At 35.2% G+C, this 19686-nt stretch overlaps 2 protein-coding genes across 2 annotated transcripts in view; both read right to left on the minus strand.

Moving 5' to 3' along the window:
* Nucleotides 1-19686, minus strand: part of LOC120357578 (methionine aminopeptidase 1D, mitochondrial-like) — a 217515-nt gene that overhangs the window by 179487 nt on the left and 18342 nt on the right. The window lies entirely within an intron of this gene.
* Nucleotides 235-7342, minus strand: LOC120357577. Its single transcript, XM_039448363.1, has 2 exons — nt 6686-7342; nt 235-1637 (listed from the first exon to the last, which is right to left on the minus strand). The coding sequence occupies exons 1-2, from the start codon at nt 7272-7274 to the stop codon at nt 1633-1635; spliced, it is 594 nt and encodes a 197-aa protein (XP_039304297.1). The 5' UTR covers nt 7275-7342; the 3' UTR covers nt 235-1632.

The raw sequence follows: 19686 nt of genomic DNA on the forward strand, positions 1-19686 counted from the left end.
CAAATTTCTGCCCCATAGCTAACCACCGTCCATACCAACCTATCAAATAAACACATCCTTCTAGCCCAGTTCGTTCCAAATCTCCTCTTTCCTATTCCCCATACTTCTCTCATCACCACTGCTCCCTTGTTAACTCTCTCCTCTATATGTTCTTTCTGACCCCCATTTGCCATCATTACATACCCTAGGTATTTGTATTTTCTCACCTCTTCTATCTCTTTTCCTTTCCATTTCCACACCATCTTTTTCTGTCTTCCGCCTCCCCTTCTACACCTCATTATTTTCGTCTTTTCTACATTGACCTCTAGTCCCTTCCGTTCTATGTAGCTTTCTAATGCCTTAATCATCCCTTTCATCCCTGTCTCCTCCTCTGCAACCACTGCCACATCATCTGCATACGCTAGCGAGTATATTTTCCTTCCCTTTACCCTCACTCCTCCCCATCCCTCCCTCTCTAACTCCTCATCCAAATCCGCCAGCAATATCGTGAATAAGCATGGGCTCAGAGGGCACCCCTGTCTCACCCCTTTCCCCGTCCAAAAGTTTTCCCCTACCTTTTCCCCCACCCTCACTCTACTTAGGGTCTCCTCCAGTACCTCCTCGCACCTCACGACCAAGCTTTCTCTAACTCCCCTGTCCCTCATCATCTGTATGAGGATTTCCCTATCCACCGAGTCAAACGCAGCTTTCAGGTCTATATATAGCACTACCATCTTGCCTTTTCTTACTGCCACCCTCTTGTTTATCATATAATTCAGCACGTAAATCTGATCAATTGTGCCTACCCCTCTTCTAAACCCCGTTTGACTCGGTGGGAGTATCCCCTTCCTCTCCACCTCCTCCCTCAATCTCTCCGCAAGTACCGCTGCGTACACCTTGTATGCCGTCTGCGTTAGCGTGATCCCTCTATATTCTTCAATCCTCTCCCCTTCCCCCTTTTTCACTATCGGCACTACCACCCCCTCCCTCCACTCCTCCGGCCTCCCCTCTCCTCTCCACACTCTGTCACATATTTCCCACAGCCATTCCTTTACTTCTTTTCCCCCATATTTCCATACTTCATTTACGATACCATCCCCTCCCGCCGCTTTTCCCTCCTTCAGTTTACTTACCGCCCTTGCTATTTCTTCCCTACTGATATCATCTTCCACTCCTTCTCTTCCCCTCACCTCCCCTCTCACCCTCCACTCTACTCCCCCCAACACCTTTCTAAAGTGTCCCTCCCATTCCCTCATTTCGATCCCTTCCGTGACTCTCTTTCTCTTTCTCCTCCCCCTATTTACTACCCTCCAAACATCTCCTTCCGTTCTTACACCTTCCAATTCTTTCTCCCATCTTTCTCTTTCCCTTCTTTTCCTTTCCTTACAATTGTAGGCAATAGGAGCGTTCAACACGTGAGACGCGCGTGATTCGGCGATGCGCGGAGAGCGATCTCCTTGCGCGACGGTTCGATGGGCGGGCAGTCGCTCAGGATCAGTCGAACTAAGCATATTTGCACCCCGACGCGGGTTTCTCAAATACTGTTCTGTAAGGCGTAAGCCGCTCCGCATTAAAGGATACCTTTTTATACCTGACTCGAGTTGCCTTGATTTTGCGTGGCCTTCCTAACGTACCGTTAAATCGAAGGAATTATTAACCTGACACATAATAATCTCCTACAAATTCAGAAGTGGGATTCGGAGTATTCGGATCGCGATATCAAATCGAGTTTGAGATCACACTCTTGGAGTGATTTTGCCGTGTCTGACTCCGACTGTGAGACTCGCGTTGCAGTGAACCGCGGAATTGTTTGACAGCGGTCGGCTTAGTGATCCCGCGACTTGATTATTAATTGCCGCGATTGTCGCGAATCGTTAACGGCCGAATTTGAGCGTTGTTTTGTTCGGTGCCGTTGTGACATTGAAGTGGTATCGAGAATACCATCGGCTGGTGACCTTGTTGACAGGTGACGGTGTGTACTTCTCGCTGTTATTGTGCCGGGTAAGCAGTGATTTGGCTGCGTGACTCGAGATTTGGACTGGTGAAGTATTGTTACCGCGAGGATGGAACGGTCACCTCAAGATAAATTGAACGATTTAACCGTCATGAACTTGAAGGATATCGCGCGACAGATTGGAGTGTCTACGAGTGGCACAAAGGTCGAATTGGTGGCGCGGATATTGGCGGGCGGTGAGAACGAGTGGCGAGGTGCATATGAGCATCTCGTGGGGCGTGAGGCGCAAGGGTCGTCGGCGGGCGCGAGTGCGGATATGTCGGAGCAGCAGTCGAGTTCGGGTGGTGGAACGCCACTGCCATCAGATTGGAGGGAGAGAGAGATAGAGATGTTGAGACGCGAGAAAGCTCTTTTAGAGCGAGAATTGAGTCTCGCCCGTCGAGAAGCGAGAATGGAAATGAACGCTGAGAGCAGCGATGGCGACTACTGCGTTGATTCAAGAGTCAGCATCCGCATCGTTAGCGATTTATTGAGTGAGTTTCGTGGCGATTGCGACAGCTTCGAAACCTGGAAGAAACAAGTCGAACTTTTGCGTGAAGAATACCGATTAGACGAGAATTCGACTAGGATATTGATCAATTTGAGGTTGAAAAACAAAGCCTTGACCTGGTTTCACTCAAAACCAGAGCATCTACGGTTGAATGCGGCAGACTTGCTGTCGGAGATGTCTCGTATGTTCAATAATCGCCCCAGTACGCTGGCATTGAGGCGTGATTTTGAGAAATGGAAGTGGCGGGGCAACGAAACCTTTGCGGAATATTACCACGAGAAGGTGGTTCTCGCTAACAGAGCATCCGTCGGCGAGCAGGAGCTCGTTAACCGCTTAATCGACGGGGTGCAAGACACGCAAATGCGGAATCAGGCGCGGATGCATCGCTTCAAGTCGGCGGCGGACGTGTTGGATGCGTTCAGAGAGCTGTCGTTGAATGAAGGGCCCGGGGACGGCGGGGAGCGAGCTGCGAGGGGACAGCGACCAGCGCCGAAGGCCGGAGGAAGAGGAACATCTACGACGAAAGGCGATACCATCCGTTGCTATAATTGTGGGACGACCGGACATTTCTCTAGGGACTGCAAGGAGGAACAGAAGCGGGCGAAGGGCTCGTGCTTCGGATGTGGCAGTTTGGAGCATCGCGTGAAGGAGTGTCCGAAGTCGCGGCCGAAAGCGGCGAATACGACGAACGTGGTTCAGACGATCTCGCCGAGTGTTCCATACCTGGTAACTCTTGCGTACCGGGTCGCGGACGCGTCTGGTAGCGTATGTAAATATTCATTGATGGCGATGATTGATTCAGGGTCCCCCATTAGTCTAATTAAAGGCGATTTTGTACCGACTCATGCTCGTGCGCCGTTTGTTAAACAACAATCTTTTTTTGGTATTAACGGAACTAAGTTGGAAATATTGGGGACCTTCGAGGATGTCATTGAAGTCAATAATATCGAATTGAAAATAAATTTTTTTGTTGTACCGGATACGGCGATGGCATGTGCTGCTTTGCTCGGTCGAGACTTTACATCGTCGCCGGTGATAGAGATAACCTTGGGGGAAAAGTTTAGTGTATCGAGGGCAAATTCGCGAACGGCGGATAGTCCGGATTTTTCGAAGCAAATTTTAACTATATCGTATGTCGACCACCCGTCGTCGGTTGCCGAGGCGATAAGCATTAATCCGCAAATTGATTTCAAAACGAAAGAACGCATTGAAAAATTGTATCATAGTAAGAATATTATTGACACGGGAGTCGCAAATCCTCAAAAAGAAATTGAAATGAGCATAAATTTGACGCATGATCGGCCTATCAGTTTTAGACCGCGAAGACTCTCGTTTGCCGATAAAGAGAAATTAAGACAAATATTAGATAAACTGTTACAAGAGAAAAAAATAAGACCAAGCAATTCGCCATACGCTTTTCCAATTGTACTTGTACGTAAGAAAGACGGCGAATCGCGATTATGCGTCGATTATCGCGAATTTAATAGGATAACTGTGAAGGATAATTTTCCGACACCTTTGATCGATGATCACTTGGACAGCTTGCGCGGAAAGTCCTACTTTTCGAGACTCGATTTAAGAAATGGATTCCACCACGTTAAGGTTGCCGACGGGTCGGTGAAGTATACGTCTTTTGTGACCCCCTTGGGCCAATTTGAATTTTTAAAAACGCCTTTTGGGTTAATGAATGCTCCGCGTGTTTTTCAGCGATATATTAACGGCATTTTCTGCGATTTGATTCGAGACAATAAAATATTGATATATCTTGACGATATATTAATTGCGACCGAGAATGTTGGCGAGCATTTGGAGATTCTTTGCGAAGTCTTCAATTTGGCTCGGCGGCATGAATTGCAGTTTCGCTTGGATAAATGTTCGTTCCTATATCGCGAGATTATCTACCTTGGATATTTGATTGACGAGAGCGGCATTCGACCCAGTGCTACGAATGTGGAATCTGTTGTCGATTTTCCGGTACCACGTAACGCAAAAGAGCTCCATCGTTTTGTAGGCCTTGCAAGTTATTTCCGTAGATTCATAAAAAATTTTTCAGTCATCGCGAAACCACTCTATGACTTAATAAGAAAGAATGTAGCTTTTAAGTTCGGACCAGAGGAAAATCGTATATTTGAATTGATAAAAAATTTGTTATCGTCACAGCCGATTCTTGCCATTTATTCGCCGAGATTGGCAACGGAGCTTCATTGTGATGCCAGCGCGGTCGGATTCGGTGCAATTTTACTACAGAGACAGGGCGATGGTACGATGAGACCCGTATCTTATTTTAGTCGTAGAACCACAGCGACTGAAGCACGATACCACAACTTCGAGCTGGAGTGTTTGGCAGCTGTGTACGCAATCAAAAGATATCATATTTACCTGTCGGGAATTTCGTTTACTATTGTTACGGACTGTGATAGTTTCCGCCTCGCGCTGAGTAAGCAAATTGTTAACCCGCGTATTTCGAGATGGGCGATGTTCCTACAAGGTTACGATTACAAGATCCAGCATCGCCCGGGCAGGCGTATGTCGCATGTCGACGCGCTGAGCCGCTGTAACAGCATACTAGTTTTGGAGGCCAATACTTTTGAACAGACATTGTCGATTCGACAAAACAAAGACAAAGAAATTTGTGAAATTCGGAATAAATTGGAAAACAGTGAAGATAAATTTTATGAGTTAAGAGACGGCTTGGTTTACCGAAAAGTTAAGAATAAAAAGTTGTTTTATGTTCCGGGGTGTATGGAATTAAATGTAATTAAAACTTGTCATGACGATTTGGGCCATCTCGGGGTCGATAAAGTTGTCGATAACATAATGAAGGTTTATTGGTTTCCAGACTTAAGAAGAAAAGTGCGGGAATATATATCGAATTGCCTGAAATGTATCGAATTCTCCCCAATTCCCGGGAAAAAGGAAGGATATTTACATAGTATCCCGAAAGGGAAATTGCCGTTTCAAACGCTACACGTTGATCATTACGGACCATTAGAAAAAACAGGGAAAGGCTATCGATATATTTTCTCATTAATAGATGGATTTACGAGATTCATAAAATTATATCCATGTAAAACAACAAAGACTGAGGAGGTAATTCGACACTTGAAAGTTTATTTTCGCGCATACAGTAAGCCTAGGCGCCTGATAAGCGATCGTGGAACGTGTTTTACGTCGCAGGCGTTCGAGAAATTCGTGGACGAGGAGTCTATCAGCCACACTTTGATTGCGGTCGGTACTCCACGCGCTAACGGACAGATTGAGCGCTTTAATCGTGTCCTTACGCCAACATTAGCAAAATTATGCGATACACCGGGAAAATGGGACAACGTACTGGAAAGTGTCGAATTTGCTCTAAATAACACGCGTTGCAGAAGTATAGATGACACCCCTAGTCGATTGTTGTTTGGAATCGATCAGGTAGGAGTCGTGGGAGACGAAATTCGCATTCTGCTGGACCAATATTCCGACGATGATAGAGATTTGGGTGCCACTCGGGATCGCGCGGCGAGCGTTATCGAAAAATGTCAGCGAGCGAACGAAACTTATTATAATGGCAAACGGAAGCGTGCGACTACCTATAAAGTTGGCGATTATGTGGTAATCACCAATACCGACACAACGCCGGGAATAAACAAAAAGCTGATTCCTAAATTTAAAGGCCCATATGTCATAAAAACGGTATTAGACAACGATCGTTATATTGTATCTGATATTAAGGATTTTCAGGTAACCCAAATGCCATACACGGGAACTGTAAGCGCAGACCATATGAAAATGTATAGTAAGGACTAGAGCGATAGTTATATTGTGTTTTGTATTTAATTAACACGCATATGTACTTAAATTTTGACGAGTATTGACTATACTATATGTTTTATTTTTTGCATGGCCGAGACGGCCATATTGTCAGGCTGGCCGAACTGTAGGCAATAGGAGCGTTCAACACGTGAGACGCGCGTGATTCGGCGATGCGCGGATCGATTGCGCGGAGAGCGATCTCCTTGCGCGACGGTTCGATGGGCGGGCAGTCGCTCAGGATCAGTCGAACTAAGCATATTTGCACCCCGACGCGAGTTTCTCAAATACTGTTCTGTAAGGCGTAAGCCGCTCCGCATTAAAGGATACCTTTTTATACCTGACTCGAGTTGCCTTGATTTTGCGTGGCCTTCCTAACGTACCGTTAAATCGAAGGAATTATTAACCTGACACATAATAATCTCCTACACAATGTTCTCTGTATCCCTTCCTCATCTCCTTATATTTCTCCCCATTCCCTCCTCTTTTCTTCCACTTTTTAAACTCTTCCTTTACTTCTCTTTTCATATTCCTACATTCTATATCCCACCATCCTCTCCGCACCTTTTTCTCTTCTCTCTCTACTCTTTCCAATGCTCCTTCTACTCTCTTTTTCAATTTCCTCCAATCCTCCTCAATCACCTCCGAAACATTATCCCTCTTGCCCATGTATTCCTCAAATTTCTTCCTTCCCTCTTCCGTCCACACCCCTCTTCTTTCTCTTCCTTTTCTTTTCCCAATCCTTTCTTCCCCCTTTCCTCTCCCCTTCACGTACACCGTTAATGGCTGATGATCCGAGTCCACCCAGTCCTCCACCTTCATCTTTACCACTTTACCTCTCGTATCCTCATTTCCGATTACATAGTCAATTACAGTCCCCCCCTTCCCTCCAGTATATGTCCATTCTCCCTCCTCATCTCCCTTTATACATCCGTTCAGAATTGACCATCCTAATTCCTTTAAAAAACCACACAATTTCTTTCCCTCTCCATTCATCTTCCCATCTTTTGAATTTCTCTCTCTTTCCCCTACCCCTCCCTCTTCCTCCTCTCCTATACCTCCCCCCTCTCTGCCCGTTCTCGCATTAAAATCCCCCCCTATTAATATACTTACCCCCTCCTCTCTCTCCTCCATCCACTCTCTTAATTGTCTCGTTTTTTCCTCTAAATCCCCATTCACGTATACACCCACTAGTTTCCACCATTCTCCCCCTAATTTGACTTTACTCATCTGTAAACCCATCTCTCTCCTTTTCCTATTCTCTTTTCCTCTTTCTATCCCATCCCTAATCCCTACAATCATCCCCCCCATTGCCCTCCCTTTTTTGCTCTTTCTTCCCGCTTCTTGCACCTCCCAAATGTATCCCTTCGGTAACCATCTTTTCACCCTCTCCCATCCTTTCTTCTGTAACCATGTCTCACTCAAAAACATCACATCCCATTTCTTCAATTTCTCCCTAAAGTCCTCTTCTTTATTTTCCATGCCTGCTACATTCCAAAATCCTATTTTATATTCTTTACTGTCCCTCCTTTTTCTATTCCTCCTTTTATCATATTTTCCATTTCCCTCATTCCCATCCTTCTCCCTCTCTCCCACCCCACCCCCCTCTATTAAAAAACCTCTTTCCCTTTCTCCTCCTTTCCCCCTCTCTCCTCCACTCTTACATCTCTTCCTCTCCATTCCCTTAATTGATCTTTGATCTCATCCCATATCCACAATTTATCCTCGATCCACATTTTCATATATCCTACTCTTACCTTCTTTCCTTTTCTTCTATTCCTTTCTGCTTCCCTCTTTATCCACCACTCTACCCTTCTCTCTTTTTCCGTCAAGTCGTCCACGATCCACTCCTTCCTATCCCTCAGCTTCATCTTTCCCTTCATCACATCAATTTTCTCCCTCACACTCGCTAATCTCACCCATACCATGATCCCTCCCCCCTTATCTTTATCTTTATCTTTATTCCCTATCCTCCTCACCCCTTCCACTCTCGCTACCACCCCCGTTGCCTCTACTATCTTTTCAATCTCTCTTTTTAATTCCTCCTTTCCCTCCTCCTTTACTCTTACCCCCTTTATAATTATATTCCTTTTCCTCTTCTCCCTTTCCCCCTTTTCCCTTTCTAATTCTAGTCTCCTCATCCTTTCTTCTAGTTCCTTCGTTTCACTCTTTCCTCTTATCTGCATCTGCTCTATCTCTTCTCCTTTATCCTTCTCCCTTCCTCCCGTCACCTTCTCCGCCCTTCCCCTACCTTTCTCTATATCCTCCACTCTTCTCTCCAAATTGTCTACTCTTTTCCTCATTTCCTCCATCCATTCCCTCATCTCCTCTCTACCGTCCCTCAATTCTCTCAATTCACTTTTCATTTCTTTAAAATCTTCCCTCACCTCCCGTAATATCTCCCTTAGCCCTCCTTCTTCTTGTCTTACCGGCGATCTCTTTACCATATTGCTCCTCTTAAAGATTTCTCCCTCCTCTACTCTAGTCTCCTCCCCCTGTTCACCCTTCCTTTTCTCTCCTCTCTTCAACAATTCTAGCAGTGGCACTATTTGATCTTTCCCTCATAAGACTTTCTGCCTTGCTCGGCCTTCCTACTCTTCTCTTTTCCTCTCCGTTCCCCTCTACTTCCTTTTCCCTCTCTTTCCCTCCCTTCTTTCCTTCCTCCATCTCGTCTTTCTTCTAACCTGCCAATTTTCCTATTTAAAATATTTACTAGAATGACTCTTTTTATATTTAAGATTATCACTTTTAATCTAAGAAAACAAATCAATTAAGTTTAGGAAATGTAAAAATATCAAATTATATGTTAAGATATTATATTGGATACTCAGTAGATTACTCCAATTCAAAATTTCCCGCGACTGCACTAACTCTCTCCTGCTATGCTTCTCACTTCTACCGCCCGATGTCGCTACCCTCCCTCTTTTCTGCTTCCTCTCTTTTCTCTATACCTACTATTCCGTCTAACCTCCAAATCCCGTCCCAACCCTACTATCACTCCTGTCTCCCTATTCCCTTACCCCTGTCCTATCCCTTATTCTCCCAACTCCACCTGCTACTTCTCCGTCCCCTCACCTCCTCACACTCCAATCCTGCCCTTCTTCTTCTCAAAAACACAATCTCACCAAACACCCTTACAAACACACGACTATCACTCTCGCTACCGGAAACGGAAGTCCAATTATCATCTATATAAAACATTTTTAAATAAACAAAAAAGAAATTTTTTTTAAACTCTGACATTGGGCCTTATTAAATTCTTGTACTTTTAATAAGGCCCGAATTAAAAACAAATTGAAAATAATAAAGGAATTAAACATTTTCCAACTCATTGTTAAAATAATTATTAATCACACGTACGAAATCCTTTAAGATCTATTTTACTGTAAAACATCACAATTATTTTTAATTTTGTCTATAATTAATATTTTAACTTTAAGAAATTCTGGCTATTTGAGTGCAATTTTAGCTTATGAAAAGTTAGCGTCATGAAAATCATTATTCTCTGTTGCAAGCCACATACATAATAAACAAATGGCAATGGCTATAACAATAAATGTATAAGTGGGCCTTATTTAATAATACATTATTTATAAAAGAGTATACTTATTCCAAAAAATCGATATATATATTTGTTTTTTTCTACAATTAGAAAGTTAAATAATATTATAATGTGTTGTAATAAATTATACAATAATGTATACTTATTAAATTTACAACAATTTTTATAAAAACGGCTAATTTCCCCACTTTGTTACAAGCTTTTGTTGCACTGAATAAATGTGTTGCTACAGGTATTAATTCCCTAGTCCCTCTTTATCTATTTCCTATGTCACATCTTTTAAGCATATATTTTAAACATAAAGCGCATTTTTAAATGGTAAATTTAAAAGTGGGCCTTATTTACTGGGCTTTATTCGGCTCAAGTACCTTACATGATATTTTGATATTTTGTGTCATAAACATAAAAATTTCTGTAATTGAATATTATGTATTTTAGTAAAAGTTTTTAAAAATATGAAATGAAAATATAGAAAGAAGAGGAATAGAATAATATGAAAAAGAAAGATCGAAGGAGTGTAAAATGGAAATAATATTGAATAGAGAAAGGAATTGAAAGTGTTGGAGAAGGAAAAGATTTTTGAATAAAATAATATGAAAAGAAAGGAAGGAAGGATCAAAAGAGTTTAAAATAGAAATAAAATTAAAAGGAAAAATGTATTGAAAGTGTTAGAGAAGATAAAGATTTTTAAATAAAAGGTGAATAAGATAAAGACATCAATTAAACACCAAATTAAAAGTTTTCTTTAATAATAGGCAAATATTACATGATATTTTGTCACAGAAATAATAATTTCTTTAATAGATTATTATATATTTTAGTAAAGTTTTTTAAATATGTGAAATAAAGATATACAGAGAAGTGGAATATAATAATATAAAAAGGAAGGAAGGAAGGAGGAAGAATCGAAGGAGTGTAGAATGGAAATAAAAATAAATAGAGGAAGGAATTTAAGGTGTTGGAGAAGGTAAAGATTTTTGAATAGAATAATATGAAAAGGAAGGAAGGAAAGAGGAAGGCTCAAAGGAGTTTGTAATGGAAATAAACTTGAAAGGAAAAATGAATTGAAGGTGTTGGAGAAGGTAAAGATTTTTAAATAAAGGGTGAATTAGATAAAGATATTAATTAAACACCAGATTAAAGGTTTTTTTTAAATAATGGCCGAATATTGCATGATATTTTGATATTTTGTGTCATAAAAATAAAAATTTTTTTAACAAAATATGTATTTTAGTAAAGTCTTTTAAAAATATGAAATGAAGATATAGAAAAAAAGAGGAATAAAGTAATAAAAAAGGGTAGGAACGAAAGAGAGAGGATCAAAGGAGTGTAGAATGGAAATAAAATTGAAAGGAGAAAGGAATTGTTGGTGTTGCGAAAGGTAAAGATTTTTGAATACAATAATATAAAAAGGAAGAAAGGAAGAAGGAAGGATCAAAGGAATTTTGAGTGGAAATAAAATTGAAAGGAGAAAAGAAATGAAGGTATTTGGAAATGTTAAGATTTTCAAATAAAGGATGAATAAAATTAAGAATGCTGTTGAGTACTGCTTTGAAGGTTTTTTTAAATAATTGGTGAATATCATGTGATATTTTTACAATTTTTGTTATTAGAATAAAAATTTCTGTATTGGAATATTACCTATTTTGGTAAAGTTTTTTAAAAGTGTGTATTGAGGAAAGAAGAGGAATGGGATAATATAAATTAAAAAGAAGGAAGAAGGTTCAAAGGAGTTCAGAATGAAAATAAAATTGTAGAAAAAAAGAATTGGTAATGTTGGAGAAAATAAAGGTTTTTTTAAAAGAATAATATAAAAAGGAAGGAAGGAAGAAGAAAGCATCAAAGGAGTGTAGAATGGAAATAAAATTGAAAGGAGAAATGAATTGAAAGTTTTGAAGAAAATAAGGTTTTTGATTAGAATGATAGGAAATGAAGGAAGAAGAAAAGAAAGATCGAAGGAGTTTAGAAAAAAAAATAAATTTGAAAGAAAAAAGTAGTTGAAGGTTTTAAAAATGGTAAAGATTTTTGAATGAAATAATACAAAAAATAAGAACGAAGGAGAAAGGATCAAAGAAGTTTAGAATGAAAATAAAATTGAAAGTAATTGAAGGCGTTTGAGAAGGTTAAAATTTTTTATTAAAGGATGAATAAAATTAAGACATCAATTGAAGACCAGTTTGAAACTTTTTTTTTAATAATGTGCGAATATTACGCAATATTTTGTACCATATAAATAAAAATTTCTCCAATAGAATATTATATATTATATTAAAGTTTTATAAAAATATGATAATAAAGAATGATAATAATAAAAAATTGATAATAATAATAAAGAAAAGAAGAGATATAGAATAATATATAATCAAAGGAAGGAAGGAGGAAGGATCCAAGGAGTTTAAAATAGAAATAAAATTGAAAGAATAGAATTGAAGGTATTGGAGAATGTTAAAATTTTTAAATGAAGGATGAATAAAATTAAGACATTAATTAAACACCAGTTTAAAGGTTTTTTTTTAGTAATGATCAAATATTACATGATACTTTGATATTTTGTGTTATAAAAAAGATTCACTAATAAAATATGTTTTACTAAAATTTCTTAAAAATGTTAAATGAAGATAAAGAAAAGAAGAGGAATAGAATAATAAAAAAAGGAAGGAAAGAGGAAGGATCTAAGGAGTGTAAAATGGAAATAAAATTGAAAGGAGAAAGGAATTGAAGGTGTGTTGGAGAGTCAAAATTTTTAAATAAGGGATGAATAAAATTAAGACATCAATTAAACAGCAGTTTGAAGCTTTTTTAAATAATGGGCGTATAGTACATGATATTTTGATATTTTGTGTCATAAAAATAAAAGTTTCACTAATAAAATATTATCTATTTTAGTAAATATTTTAAAATGAAGATAAAGAAAAAAAGAGAATAGAATAGTGTAAAAGGAAGGAAGGAAGGAAGGAGGAAGGATCAAAGGACTGTAAAATGGAAATAAAATTAAATGGAGAAAGGAATTGAAGGTTTTGAAAAAGGTAAAGGTTTTTGAATAAAAAAGATATAAAAAGAATGGAAGCAAGAAAAATCGAAGGAGTTTAGAATAAAAATAAAATTGGTAGGAGAAAGTAATTGAATATGTTTAAGAATGTTAAGGTTTTTAAATTAAAGATAAATAAAATTAAGAATACTGTTAAATACTGGTTTGAAGGTTTTTTTTTAATAACGGGTGAATATCATGTGATATTTTTATAATTTTTGTCATAAGAATAAAAATTTCTCTTATAGAATATTATCTACTTTGTAAAGTTTTTTAAAAATGTGTATTAAAAAGAAAGAAAAAAAGAGGAATAGAATAATATGAAAAGAAAGGAAGGAAAGTGGAAAGATCAAAGGAGTTCAGAATGAATATAAAATTGGAGTAAGGAATTTATGGTGTTTGAGAAGGTAAGGATTTTTGAATAGAATAATAGAAAAAGGAAGGAAGGAAAGAGAAAGTATCTAAGGAGTTTAGAATGGAAATAAAATTGAAAGGAGAAAGTAATTGAACGTGTTTGAGAAGATTAAGATTTTTAAATAAAGTATGAATAAAATTAAGACATCAATTCTACACCAGTTTGAAGGTTCTTTTCTAATAATGTGCTAATATTACATGATATTTTGATATTTTATGTCATAAAAATAAAAACTTCTCTAATATAATTTTATCTATGTTATCTGTTTTTTTTTATTTCGACGGATTGTTTAATTTATTACGTGTATCACGGATCCTGCAATATAAACTCTAATCCAACATGTGTTACGTGGATTATATTTCCAGTTATTATTCCCATATAATCTTCTCAAGTTAGTCATTTATTTTAAATTACGTGGGCTGTTCAATAAGTAATGCAACACATTTTTTTTCTCAGAGTAGAATGGTTTTATTCAGGATTCAAATACACCATATTGTTCCCCAATTTTTTGGCTACAAAACCCTATTTTTCAACTAATCTAATTGTCAGACACAGACCAGTAGAGTGGTACCATGGCGGTATACAGGTTCTCACATTAAGGTAGCGTAAAACCATAGAATTGAACAAAAATTAGTCAAAAAATATGATTTTATGGCCAAAGAATTGGGGAACAATATAGTGCATTTGAATCCTGAATAAAACCATCCTGCTCTGAAAAAAAAAAATGTGTTGCATTACTCATCGAACGCCCTTCGTATTTATGCCTGTTTATATGAATAACACAAAGATTTCTTTACAATTTCTGAAGTAATTATCTTCTTAAATATTTATTGATACAATTAATATTTAATATTTTAAAGTATTAAAATTATTAAAAGAAGTTTATAAATAATAAGATGCAAGCCAACAAATGTATTAATAAAATTCTAGCTTAATGAGTTCCGAAAACACAAGGATATAAATGGCGAATTTATAAAATTGAATTGGAGAGAAGTTCAATCTTTTTAAAGACGACAAATATTTTTATCTGTATCTTAGAAAAAATTAATATGCTATTTTAACTTGCTGAAATTAATTAAAATTTTATAAATTTGTAATTTTTGTACAACCCTCAATATATGTAAAATAAAATAATCTTTAAATACCTGTATTATATAAAGATAAAGAATTGTAAACAAAGAATTGTAAACAAAGAACAAAAGAAATTAAAAATGCAATTGTACGCGAGTTTGAGAATTTTTTCAATAATTGGTAAATATCATGTTATGAGGTTTTGTGTTATAGAAATGAAAATTTCTTTAATCGAACATTATCTCTTTTAGTAAAGATTTTAAAATATGTGCAATAAGGATAAAGAAACAAAGAGACATGAAATAATATAAGAAGGAAGGAGGAACAATTGTGAGAGAGTAAAATAAATAAAAAATAGAAAGCAGAAAGAATTTAAATTAAAGAAGATGGAGAAGTTGAAGTTTTAAATGAAGTACGAAAGAAATTAGAAATGTAATTCTGCATGAATTTGAAGTTTTTTTAAATAATAGATGCATATCATGGTATATTAACATTTTGTGTTTTAAGAATTATTATTTCATTAACCGAACATTGTCTCTTTTAGTAAAAATTTTAAAAAATGTGTGAAATAATGTAAGAAAGAGGAAAGAATTGTGAGAGTGTAAAATAGGAAAAAAGTAGAAAAGATTTAAAGAAGGCTGAGAATGTAAAAGTTTTTAAATAAAAGACAAAAGAAATTAAGAATGCAATTGAACACTAGTTTGAAAATTTTTTTAATGACCACGTATATCTGAGAAAATAACATTTCAGACATGAACTTTTCATTGTGATATCTCCGTCCATAGAATACCGATAGAAAAAATAAAAACATTTTCATTATAAAACTTTGCCCATCGTTTGAGAGTAATATTTAGAACTTGATCGATTCAGAAGTTATTGAGATATGATAATCTCGTGTGCTTGGAAGTTGATAACTCGTGTATAATATTTGTTTTTAATACAAAAATGCAATTGTATTACGTGTGCTAAGTATAAACGTTATTGTATTTTAAATAATTATAAAATAAATAATTATAACATGTTTAAATTTTAAGTTCTGTGTAGATTTTGGTTATATAAAAAACATAAAAGAGTTGTACAGTCGTAAACTAAAAGGTTGCAACATATTTTCTTCGATGGTTTTTGGAATGTAGACTTGCTCATTAATCGGCGAACGTAATTGGTTGAATCCACAGGTAAGAACCAATTACATTCGCCATTCGATGAGCAAGTCTACATTCCAAAAATCATCGAAGAAAATGTGTTGCAACCTTTTAGCTCATGACTGTACATACATACGGGTATCAATTACAAGAATGTGATATTAATGTATACTACTATTAATGATAATTTTATAGACATTTAGCCTATCAGGAAACAATATTTTTTAAATGTTTTTTAAATATTTAAAAAACATTGTCTATTGATAGGATAATAATAAATCAAATTATATTCTATTTTTGTTTATTTATAATCTGTCATCAAGAACATGATCTGTCATTTGTGATAGTGAACTCTATTATTCTTAACCATGAATGTATAATTTTTGAAATTCTTATTATTTATATTTAGTTATATGTAAACATGAAATTAAATAAATGGCGCGCTTGTGTTGTTCTAGTGATATGAAATATTCCGTTTGTTTTCTATTCCTGAACTCCCTGAATTAGTGTACACTTAAAATGAAATAGATAGATGTCAATAGATGTTTGAAAGTTAGCGAAAGCAAGAAGGAACGTTCCAGTACAGTCTAGTGCAGGAATAGAAAACAAGCCTATTATAGAATAGAAGTGTTTTCAAACCTATCACATACAGTAAATTTTTAAATTAAGCTTTTTAAAATTAGATAAATTTTTTGCTTGAGTATGATAACATATCCTAACAAATATCCTGACGTTTACCTCTGAAATGTTATTTTCTAAGATATACGTGGTCATTAAAAAAAATTTCAAACTAGTGTTCAATTGCATTTTTAATTTCTTTTGTCTTTTATTTAAAAATTTTTACATTCTCAGCCTTCTTTAAATCCTTTATAAAAAAATGTGTGTCCCTTATTTTGATCTGTATTACAATATATTAAAAAGTCGTCCGGATATTTGTTAGGATATGTTATCATACTCAAGCAAAAAATTTATCTAATTTTAAAAAGCTTAATTTGAAAATTTACTGTATATGATAGGTTTAAAAATAACACTTCTATTGTATAATATTTCATATCACTAAAACAACACAAGCGCGCCATTTATTTAATTTCATGTTTACATATAACTAAATATAAATAATAAGAATTTCAAAAACTATACATTCATGATTAAGAATAATAGAGTTCATGATGACAAATGACAGATCATGAATAAATAAAAATAGAATATGATTTGATTTATTATTACTGTTATAAAGATGAGTATTCATTTTCAAACCATTCAAGTTTCATTCACAACATTTTTTTTCTATTATAGTTTCAAAAGAGTGTTTCACCCTTTAAAAGTGAAAACAGACACGTATAAAAAAATATGTATCCGTACTACAATATATTAAAGGCTCATCAAAATCGGTGGAGACTTCCGTACCTTTCCTTGTAAGTCCACTTACAGCGTGTGCTAATAGTAGGAGTACAAGAACGTTATGCAAACAAAATATTATTTTTTTATATATTGTGCCTTTTTAATTAAATATTTCATAAATCATATTTACATTTGTTATATGAATTAAATTGCAAATAATAAAAAAAAAGTATCATAAAAACACTAAATGTATTTTATATATAATTTTTATTATAACTTTTTGATACGTGTAATCCTCTGAATATAATATTAAATATTTTTTAAGTACTTTAAGCTCATAGTAAGAAATTACTGAAATTTTTTTGAAGTATCAGTAATCTTAATCCTCTGAATATACAATAATTAAAATTATATTTCTGAAAGTACTTTAAACTCAAAGTACACTTTAAAGTTAAGTATGTTTTCAATTTAAAATACTTTAGAAATAAGTATATAGAAGTCATACCATAATTATGACAATTTAAATTATATTGTAGAGTCGAGATACTCTATGCAGGGTGACCCATTTTAATCGATCACCCCAAATATTTCCGTTCCCTTGCATTTTACAAGAAAATGTTTCAGTCAAAAGTTGTATGGTTTCAAAAGCATCTCTGCAAAAACAAGGAAATGAGACTGCCAAACTAGTATATCAATTCTATCTATTGACAGAAATTGATATACACTTGACAGCAAAATTAAAGGATCACTTATTCTAACTCTGAAAAATATATAGGCATAATTCAAGAGAGTGTAACTTTGTCAAAAATAATCTTGTGTACTTAAAAAATATAAAAAAACTTTGTAAAAAAATGTTGAAAAAATAATTTTACAGCTTGAAATCTCTAGTTTTGAGATTGATAAGTCATTAAACGATTTACAGATTGTTTATGAAGTTACGCAAATTCAAATAGGAATTTGTCAAATCTCAAAATTTTTTACAAACTTTGCAAAGCGACGTAAAATAAAAATTGCACGCAAATGCGGTTGACAACATTTGAAAGCGTGAATCTTTACCTTTAATTTGCGTACTTGCTGAGTGTTGTACAATTTTTTTCACTGACAAGGAAGGTTTGCAAACCAGAAAATTCAAAAATTCTGAAATATTGTGTACACATAGAAGAGTTCATCCATAACACAAAAATATTTTTTGTTCGTGCCCAAGTTCAGTTTAAGGGGGTAAAACACTCCTTTGAAGAAAATCGGTTTTTTTATTTGAAGCGTATATCGTCGAAACTATAAGAGATAGAAAAAAATGTTCTAAATAAAAGTTGAATGGCTCGAAAAGTACTTAATAATAGCAAAAAAAATTTTTTTTTAATGTTTTTTTTTTATACTTTCCGCCACTACTTACCTTTTTTTTTAAATTTTTATTTCTCTTTATAAGCAAAATAAAGCTTATTTTATTACGAATTTAACGGTATATGATAAAGTTATGATGGAACATTTCTATTTTCTAAAAATAATTAAAAACCACTCCATAACGCATAGTACGCGCACCTGTCCGTGTACTATGGAAGTATCCATCTTCGATTTTGATGAGCCCAGGAAGATCGTTTCACAATTTTTTTTACGAAGTTCAAATATCGACTTTAACAAAGATTAAATGAGCATTCAATAGCAAAATTAAAGGATCACTCTCCAAAAGAGAGTGTAACATGATAAACAAAAATAATAAATCAAATGTTTCAAAACGCATTTTACAGCTTACTGTTTTTACATACTTTGAACTCTTAAACACATATTAAAAATTACCCTAGATTTTCGATCGCTTACTGTGTGAAGACGGAATGAGAAAAAAGATCTAGGATTCGGACTAGGTGGAAAAAAAGTATGAAGTCTAGTCTATCGACTGATACGGTTAATCAACTTCATTGCTTAACTAAAATAAAATGGTACTAAAGTAAAGTTTTTTCGGGAGGGTCTAGCAGACCCACTATGTGTTTAAGAGTTAATATCGACTTTGAATACATATATTGATCTTTTACGGAGCTATACGGATACAAATAAAGATGCGGCAAAGTTTGTTACGAATTTTGCGAGTTTATTTGACGTGAATTAAAAATTGTACGCAAATACGCTTATGTATAATACGTTACATGCGTTGTATGTGCTGTTAAGTTGATATAGTACAATCTGCTTTTTTACAGTGTTCAAAAGCGTAAATCTTTAACTTTAATTTGCGTATTTGTTGAGCATTATACGATTTTTTTTCACTGAATTATTCAACACTGAAGCAAAAATGGTTTTTTTCCATGTTGAATAATTCGGTGAAAAAAATCATACAATATTCAACAAGTACGCAAATTAAAGATAAGGATTCACGTTTTCGAATGCTGTAAACCGTATTTGCGTGCAATATTTCACGTCGTGGAACTTTGCAAAGTTTGTAAAAAATTTTGAGATTTGACGCAGCCCCATTTGGATCCATGTAACTTCGTAAACAATCTGTAAATCGTTTAATGACTTATCAATCTAAAAACTAGAGATTTCAAGCTTTAAAATGCTTTTTTTAACATTATTTTACGAGTATTTTTGACAAAGTTACACTCTCTTGAATTATGCCCATTTTTCGGAGTCAGAATAGGTGATCCTTTAATTTGTTGAATATGCTGTTGAGTGTATATTGGATTTGTTCTTTGTAGCTCATTTTTTTAGACTTTCCATCTTTTTTTTCACCATCGAACTAAATCCATTTCATTTTATAAGCAAAAAATTTAATGCAACTATAAAGATCTATTGTATTATAAATAACAATAATTTATATTAATTTAATCTGTAGTGTATCAGATAATTATAAACATATTTAA

The sequence above is a fragment of the Solenopsis invicta genome, chromosome 4 (genome assembly GCF_016802725.1).
Source record: "Solenopsis invicta isolate M01_SB chromosome 4, UNIL_Sinv_3.0, whole genome shotgun sequence".
Lineage (NCBI taxonomy): Eukaryota > Metazoa > Arthropoda > Insecta > Hymenoptera > Formicidae > Solenopsis > Solenopsis invicta.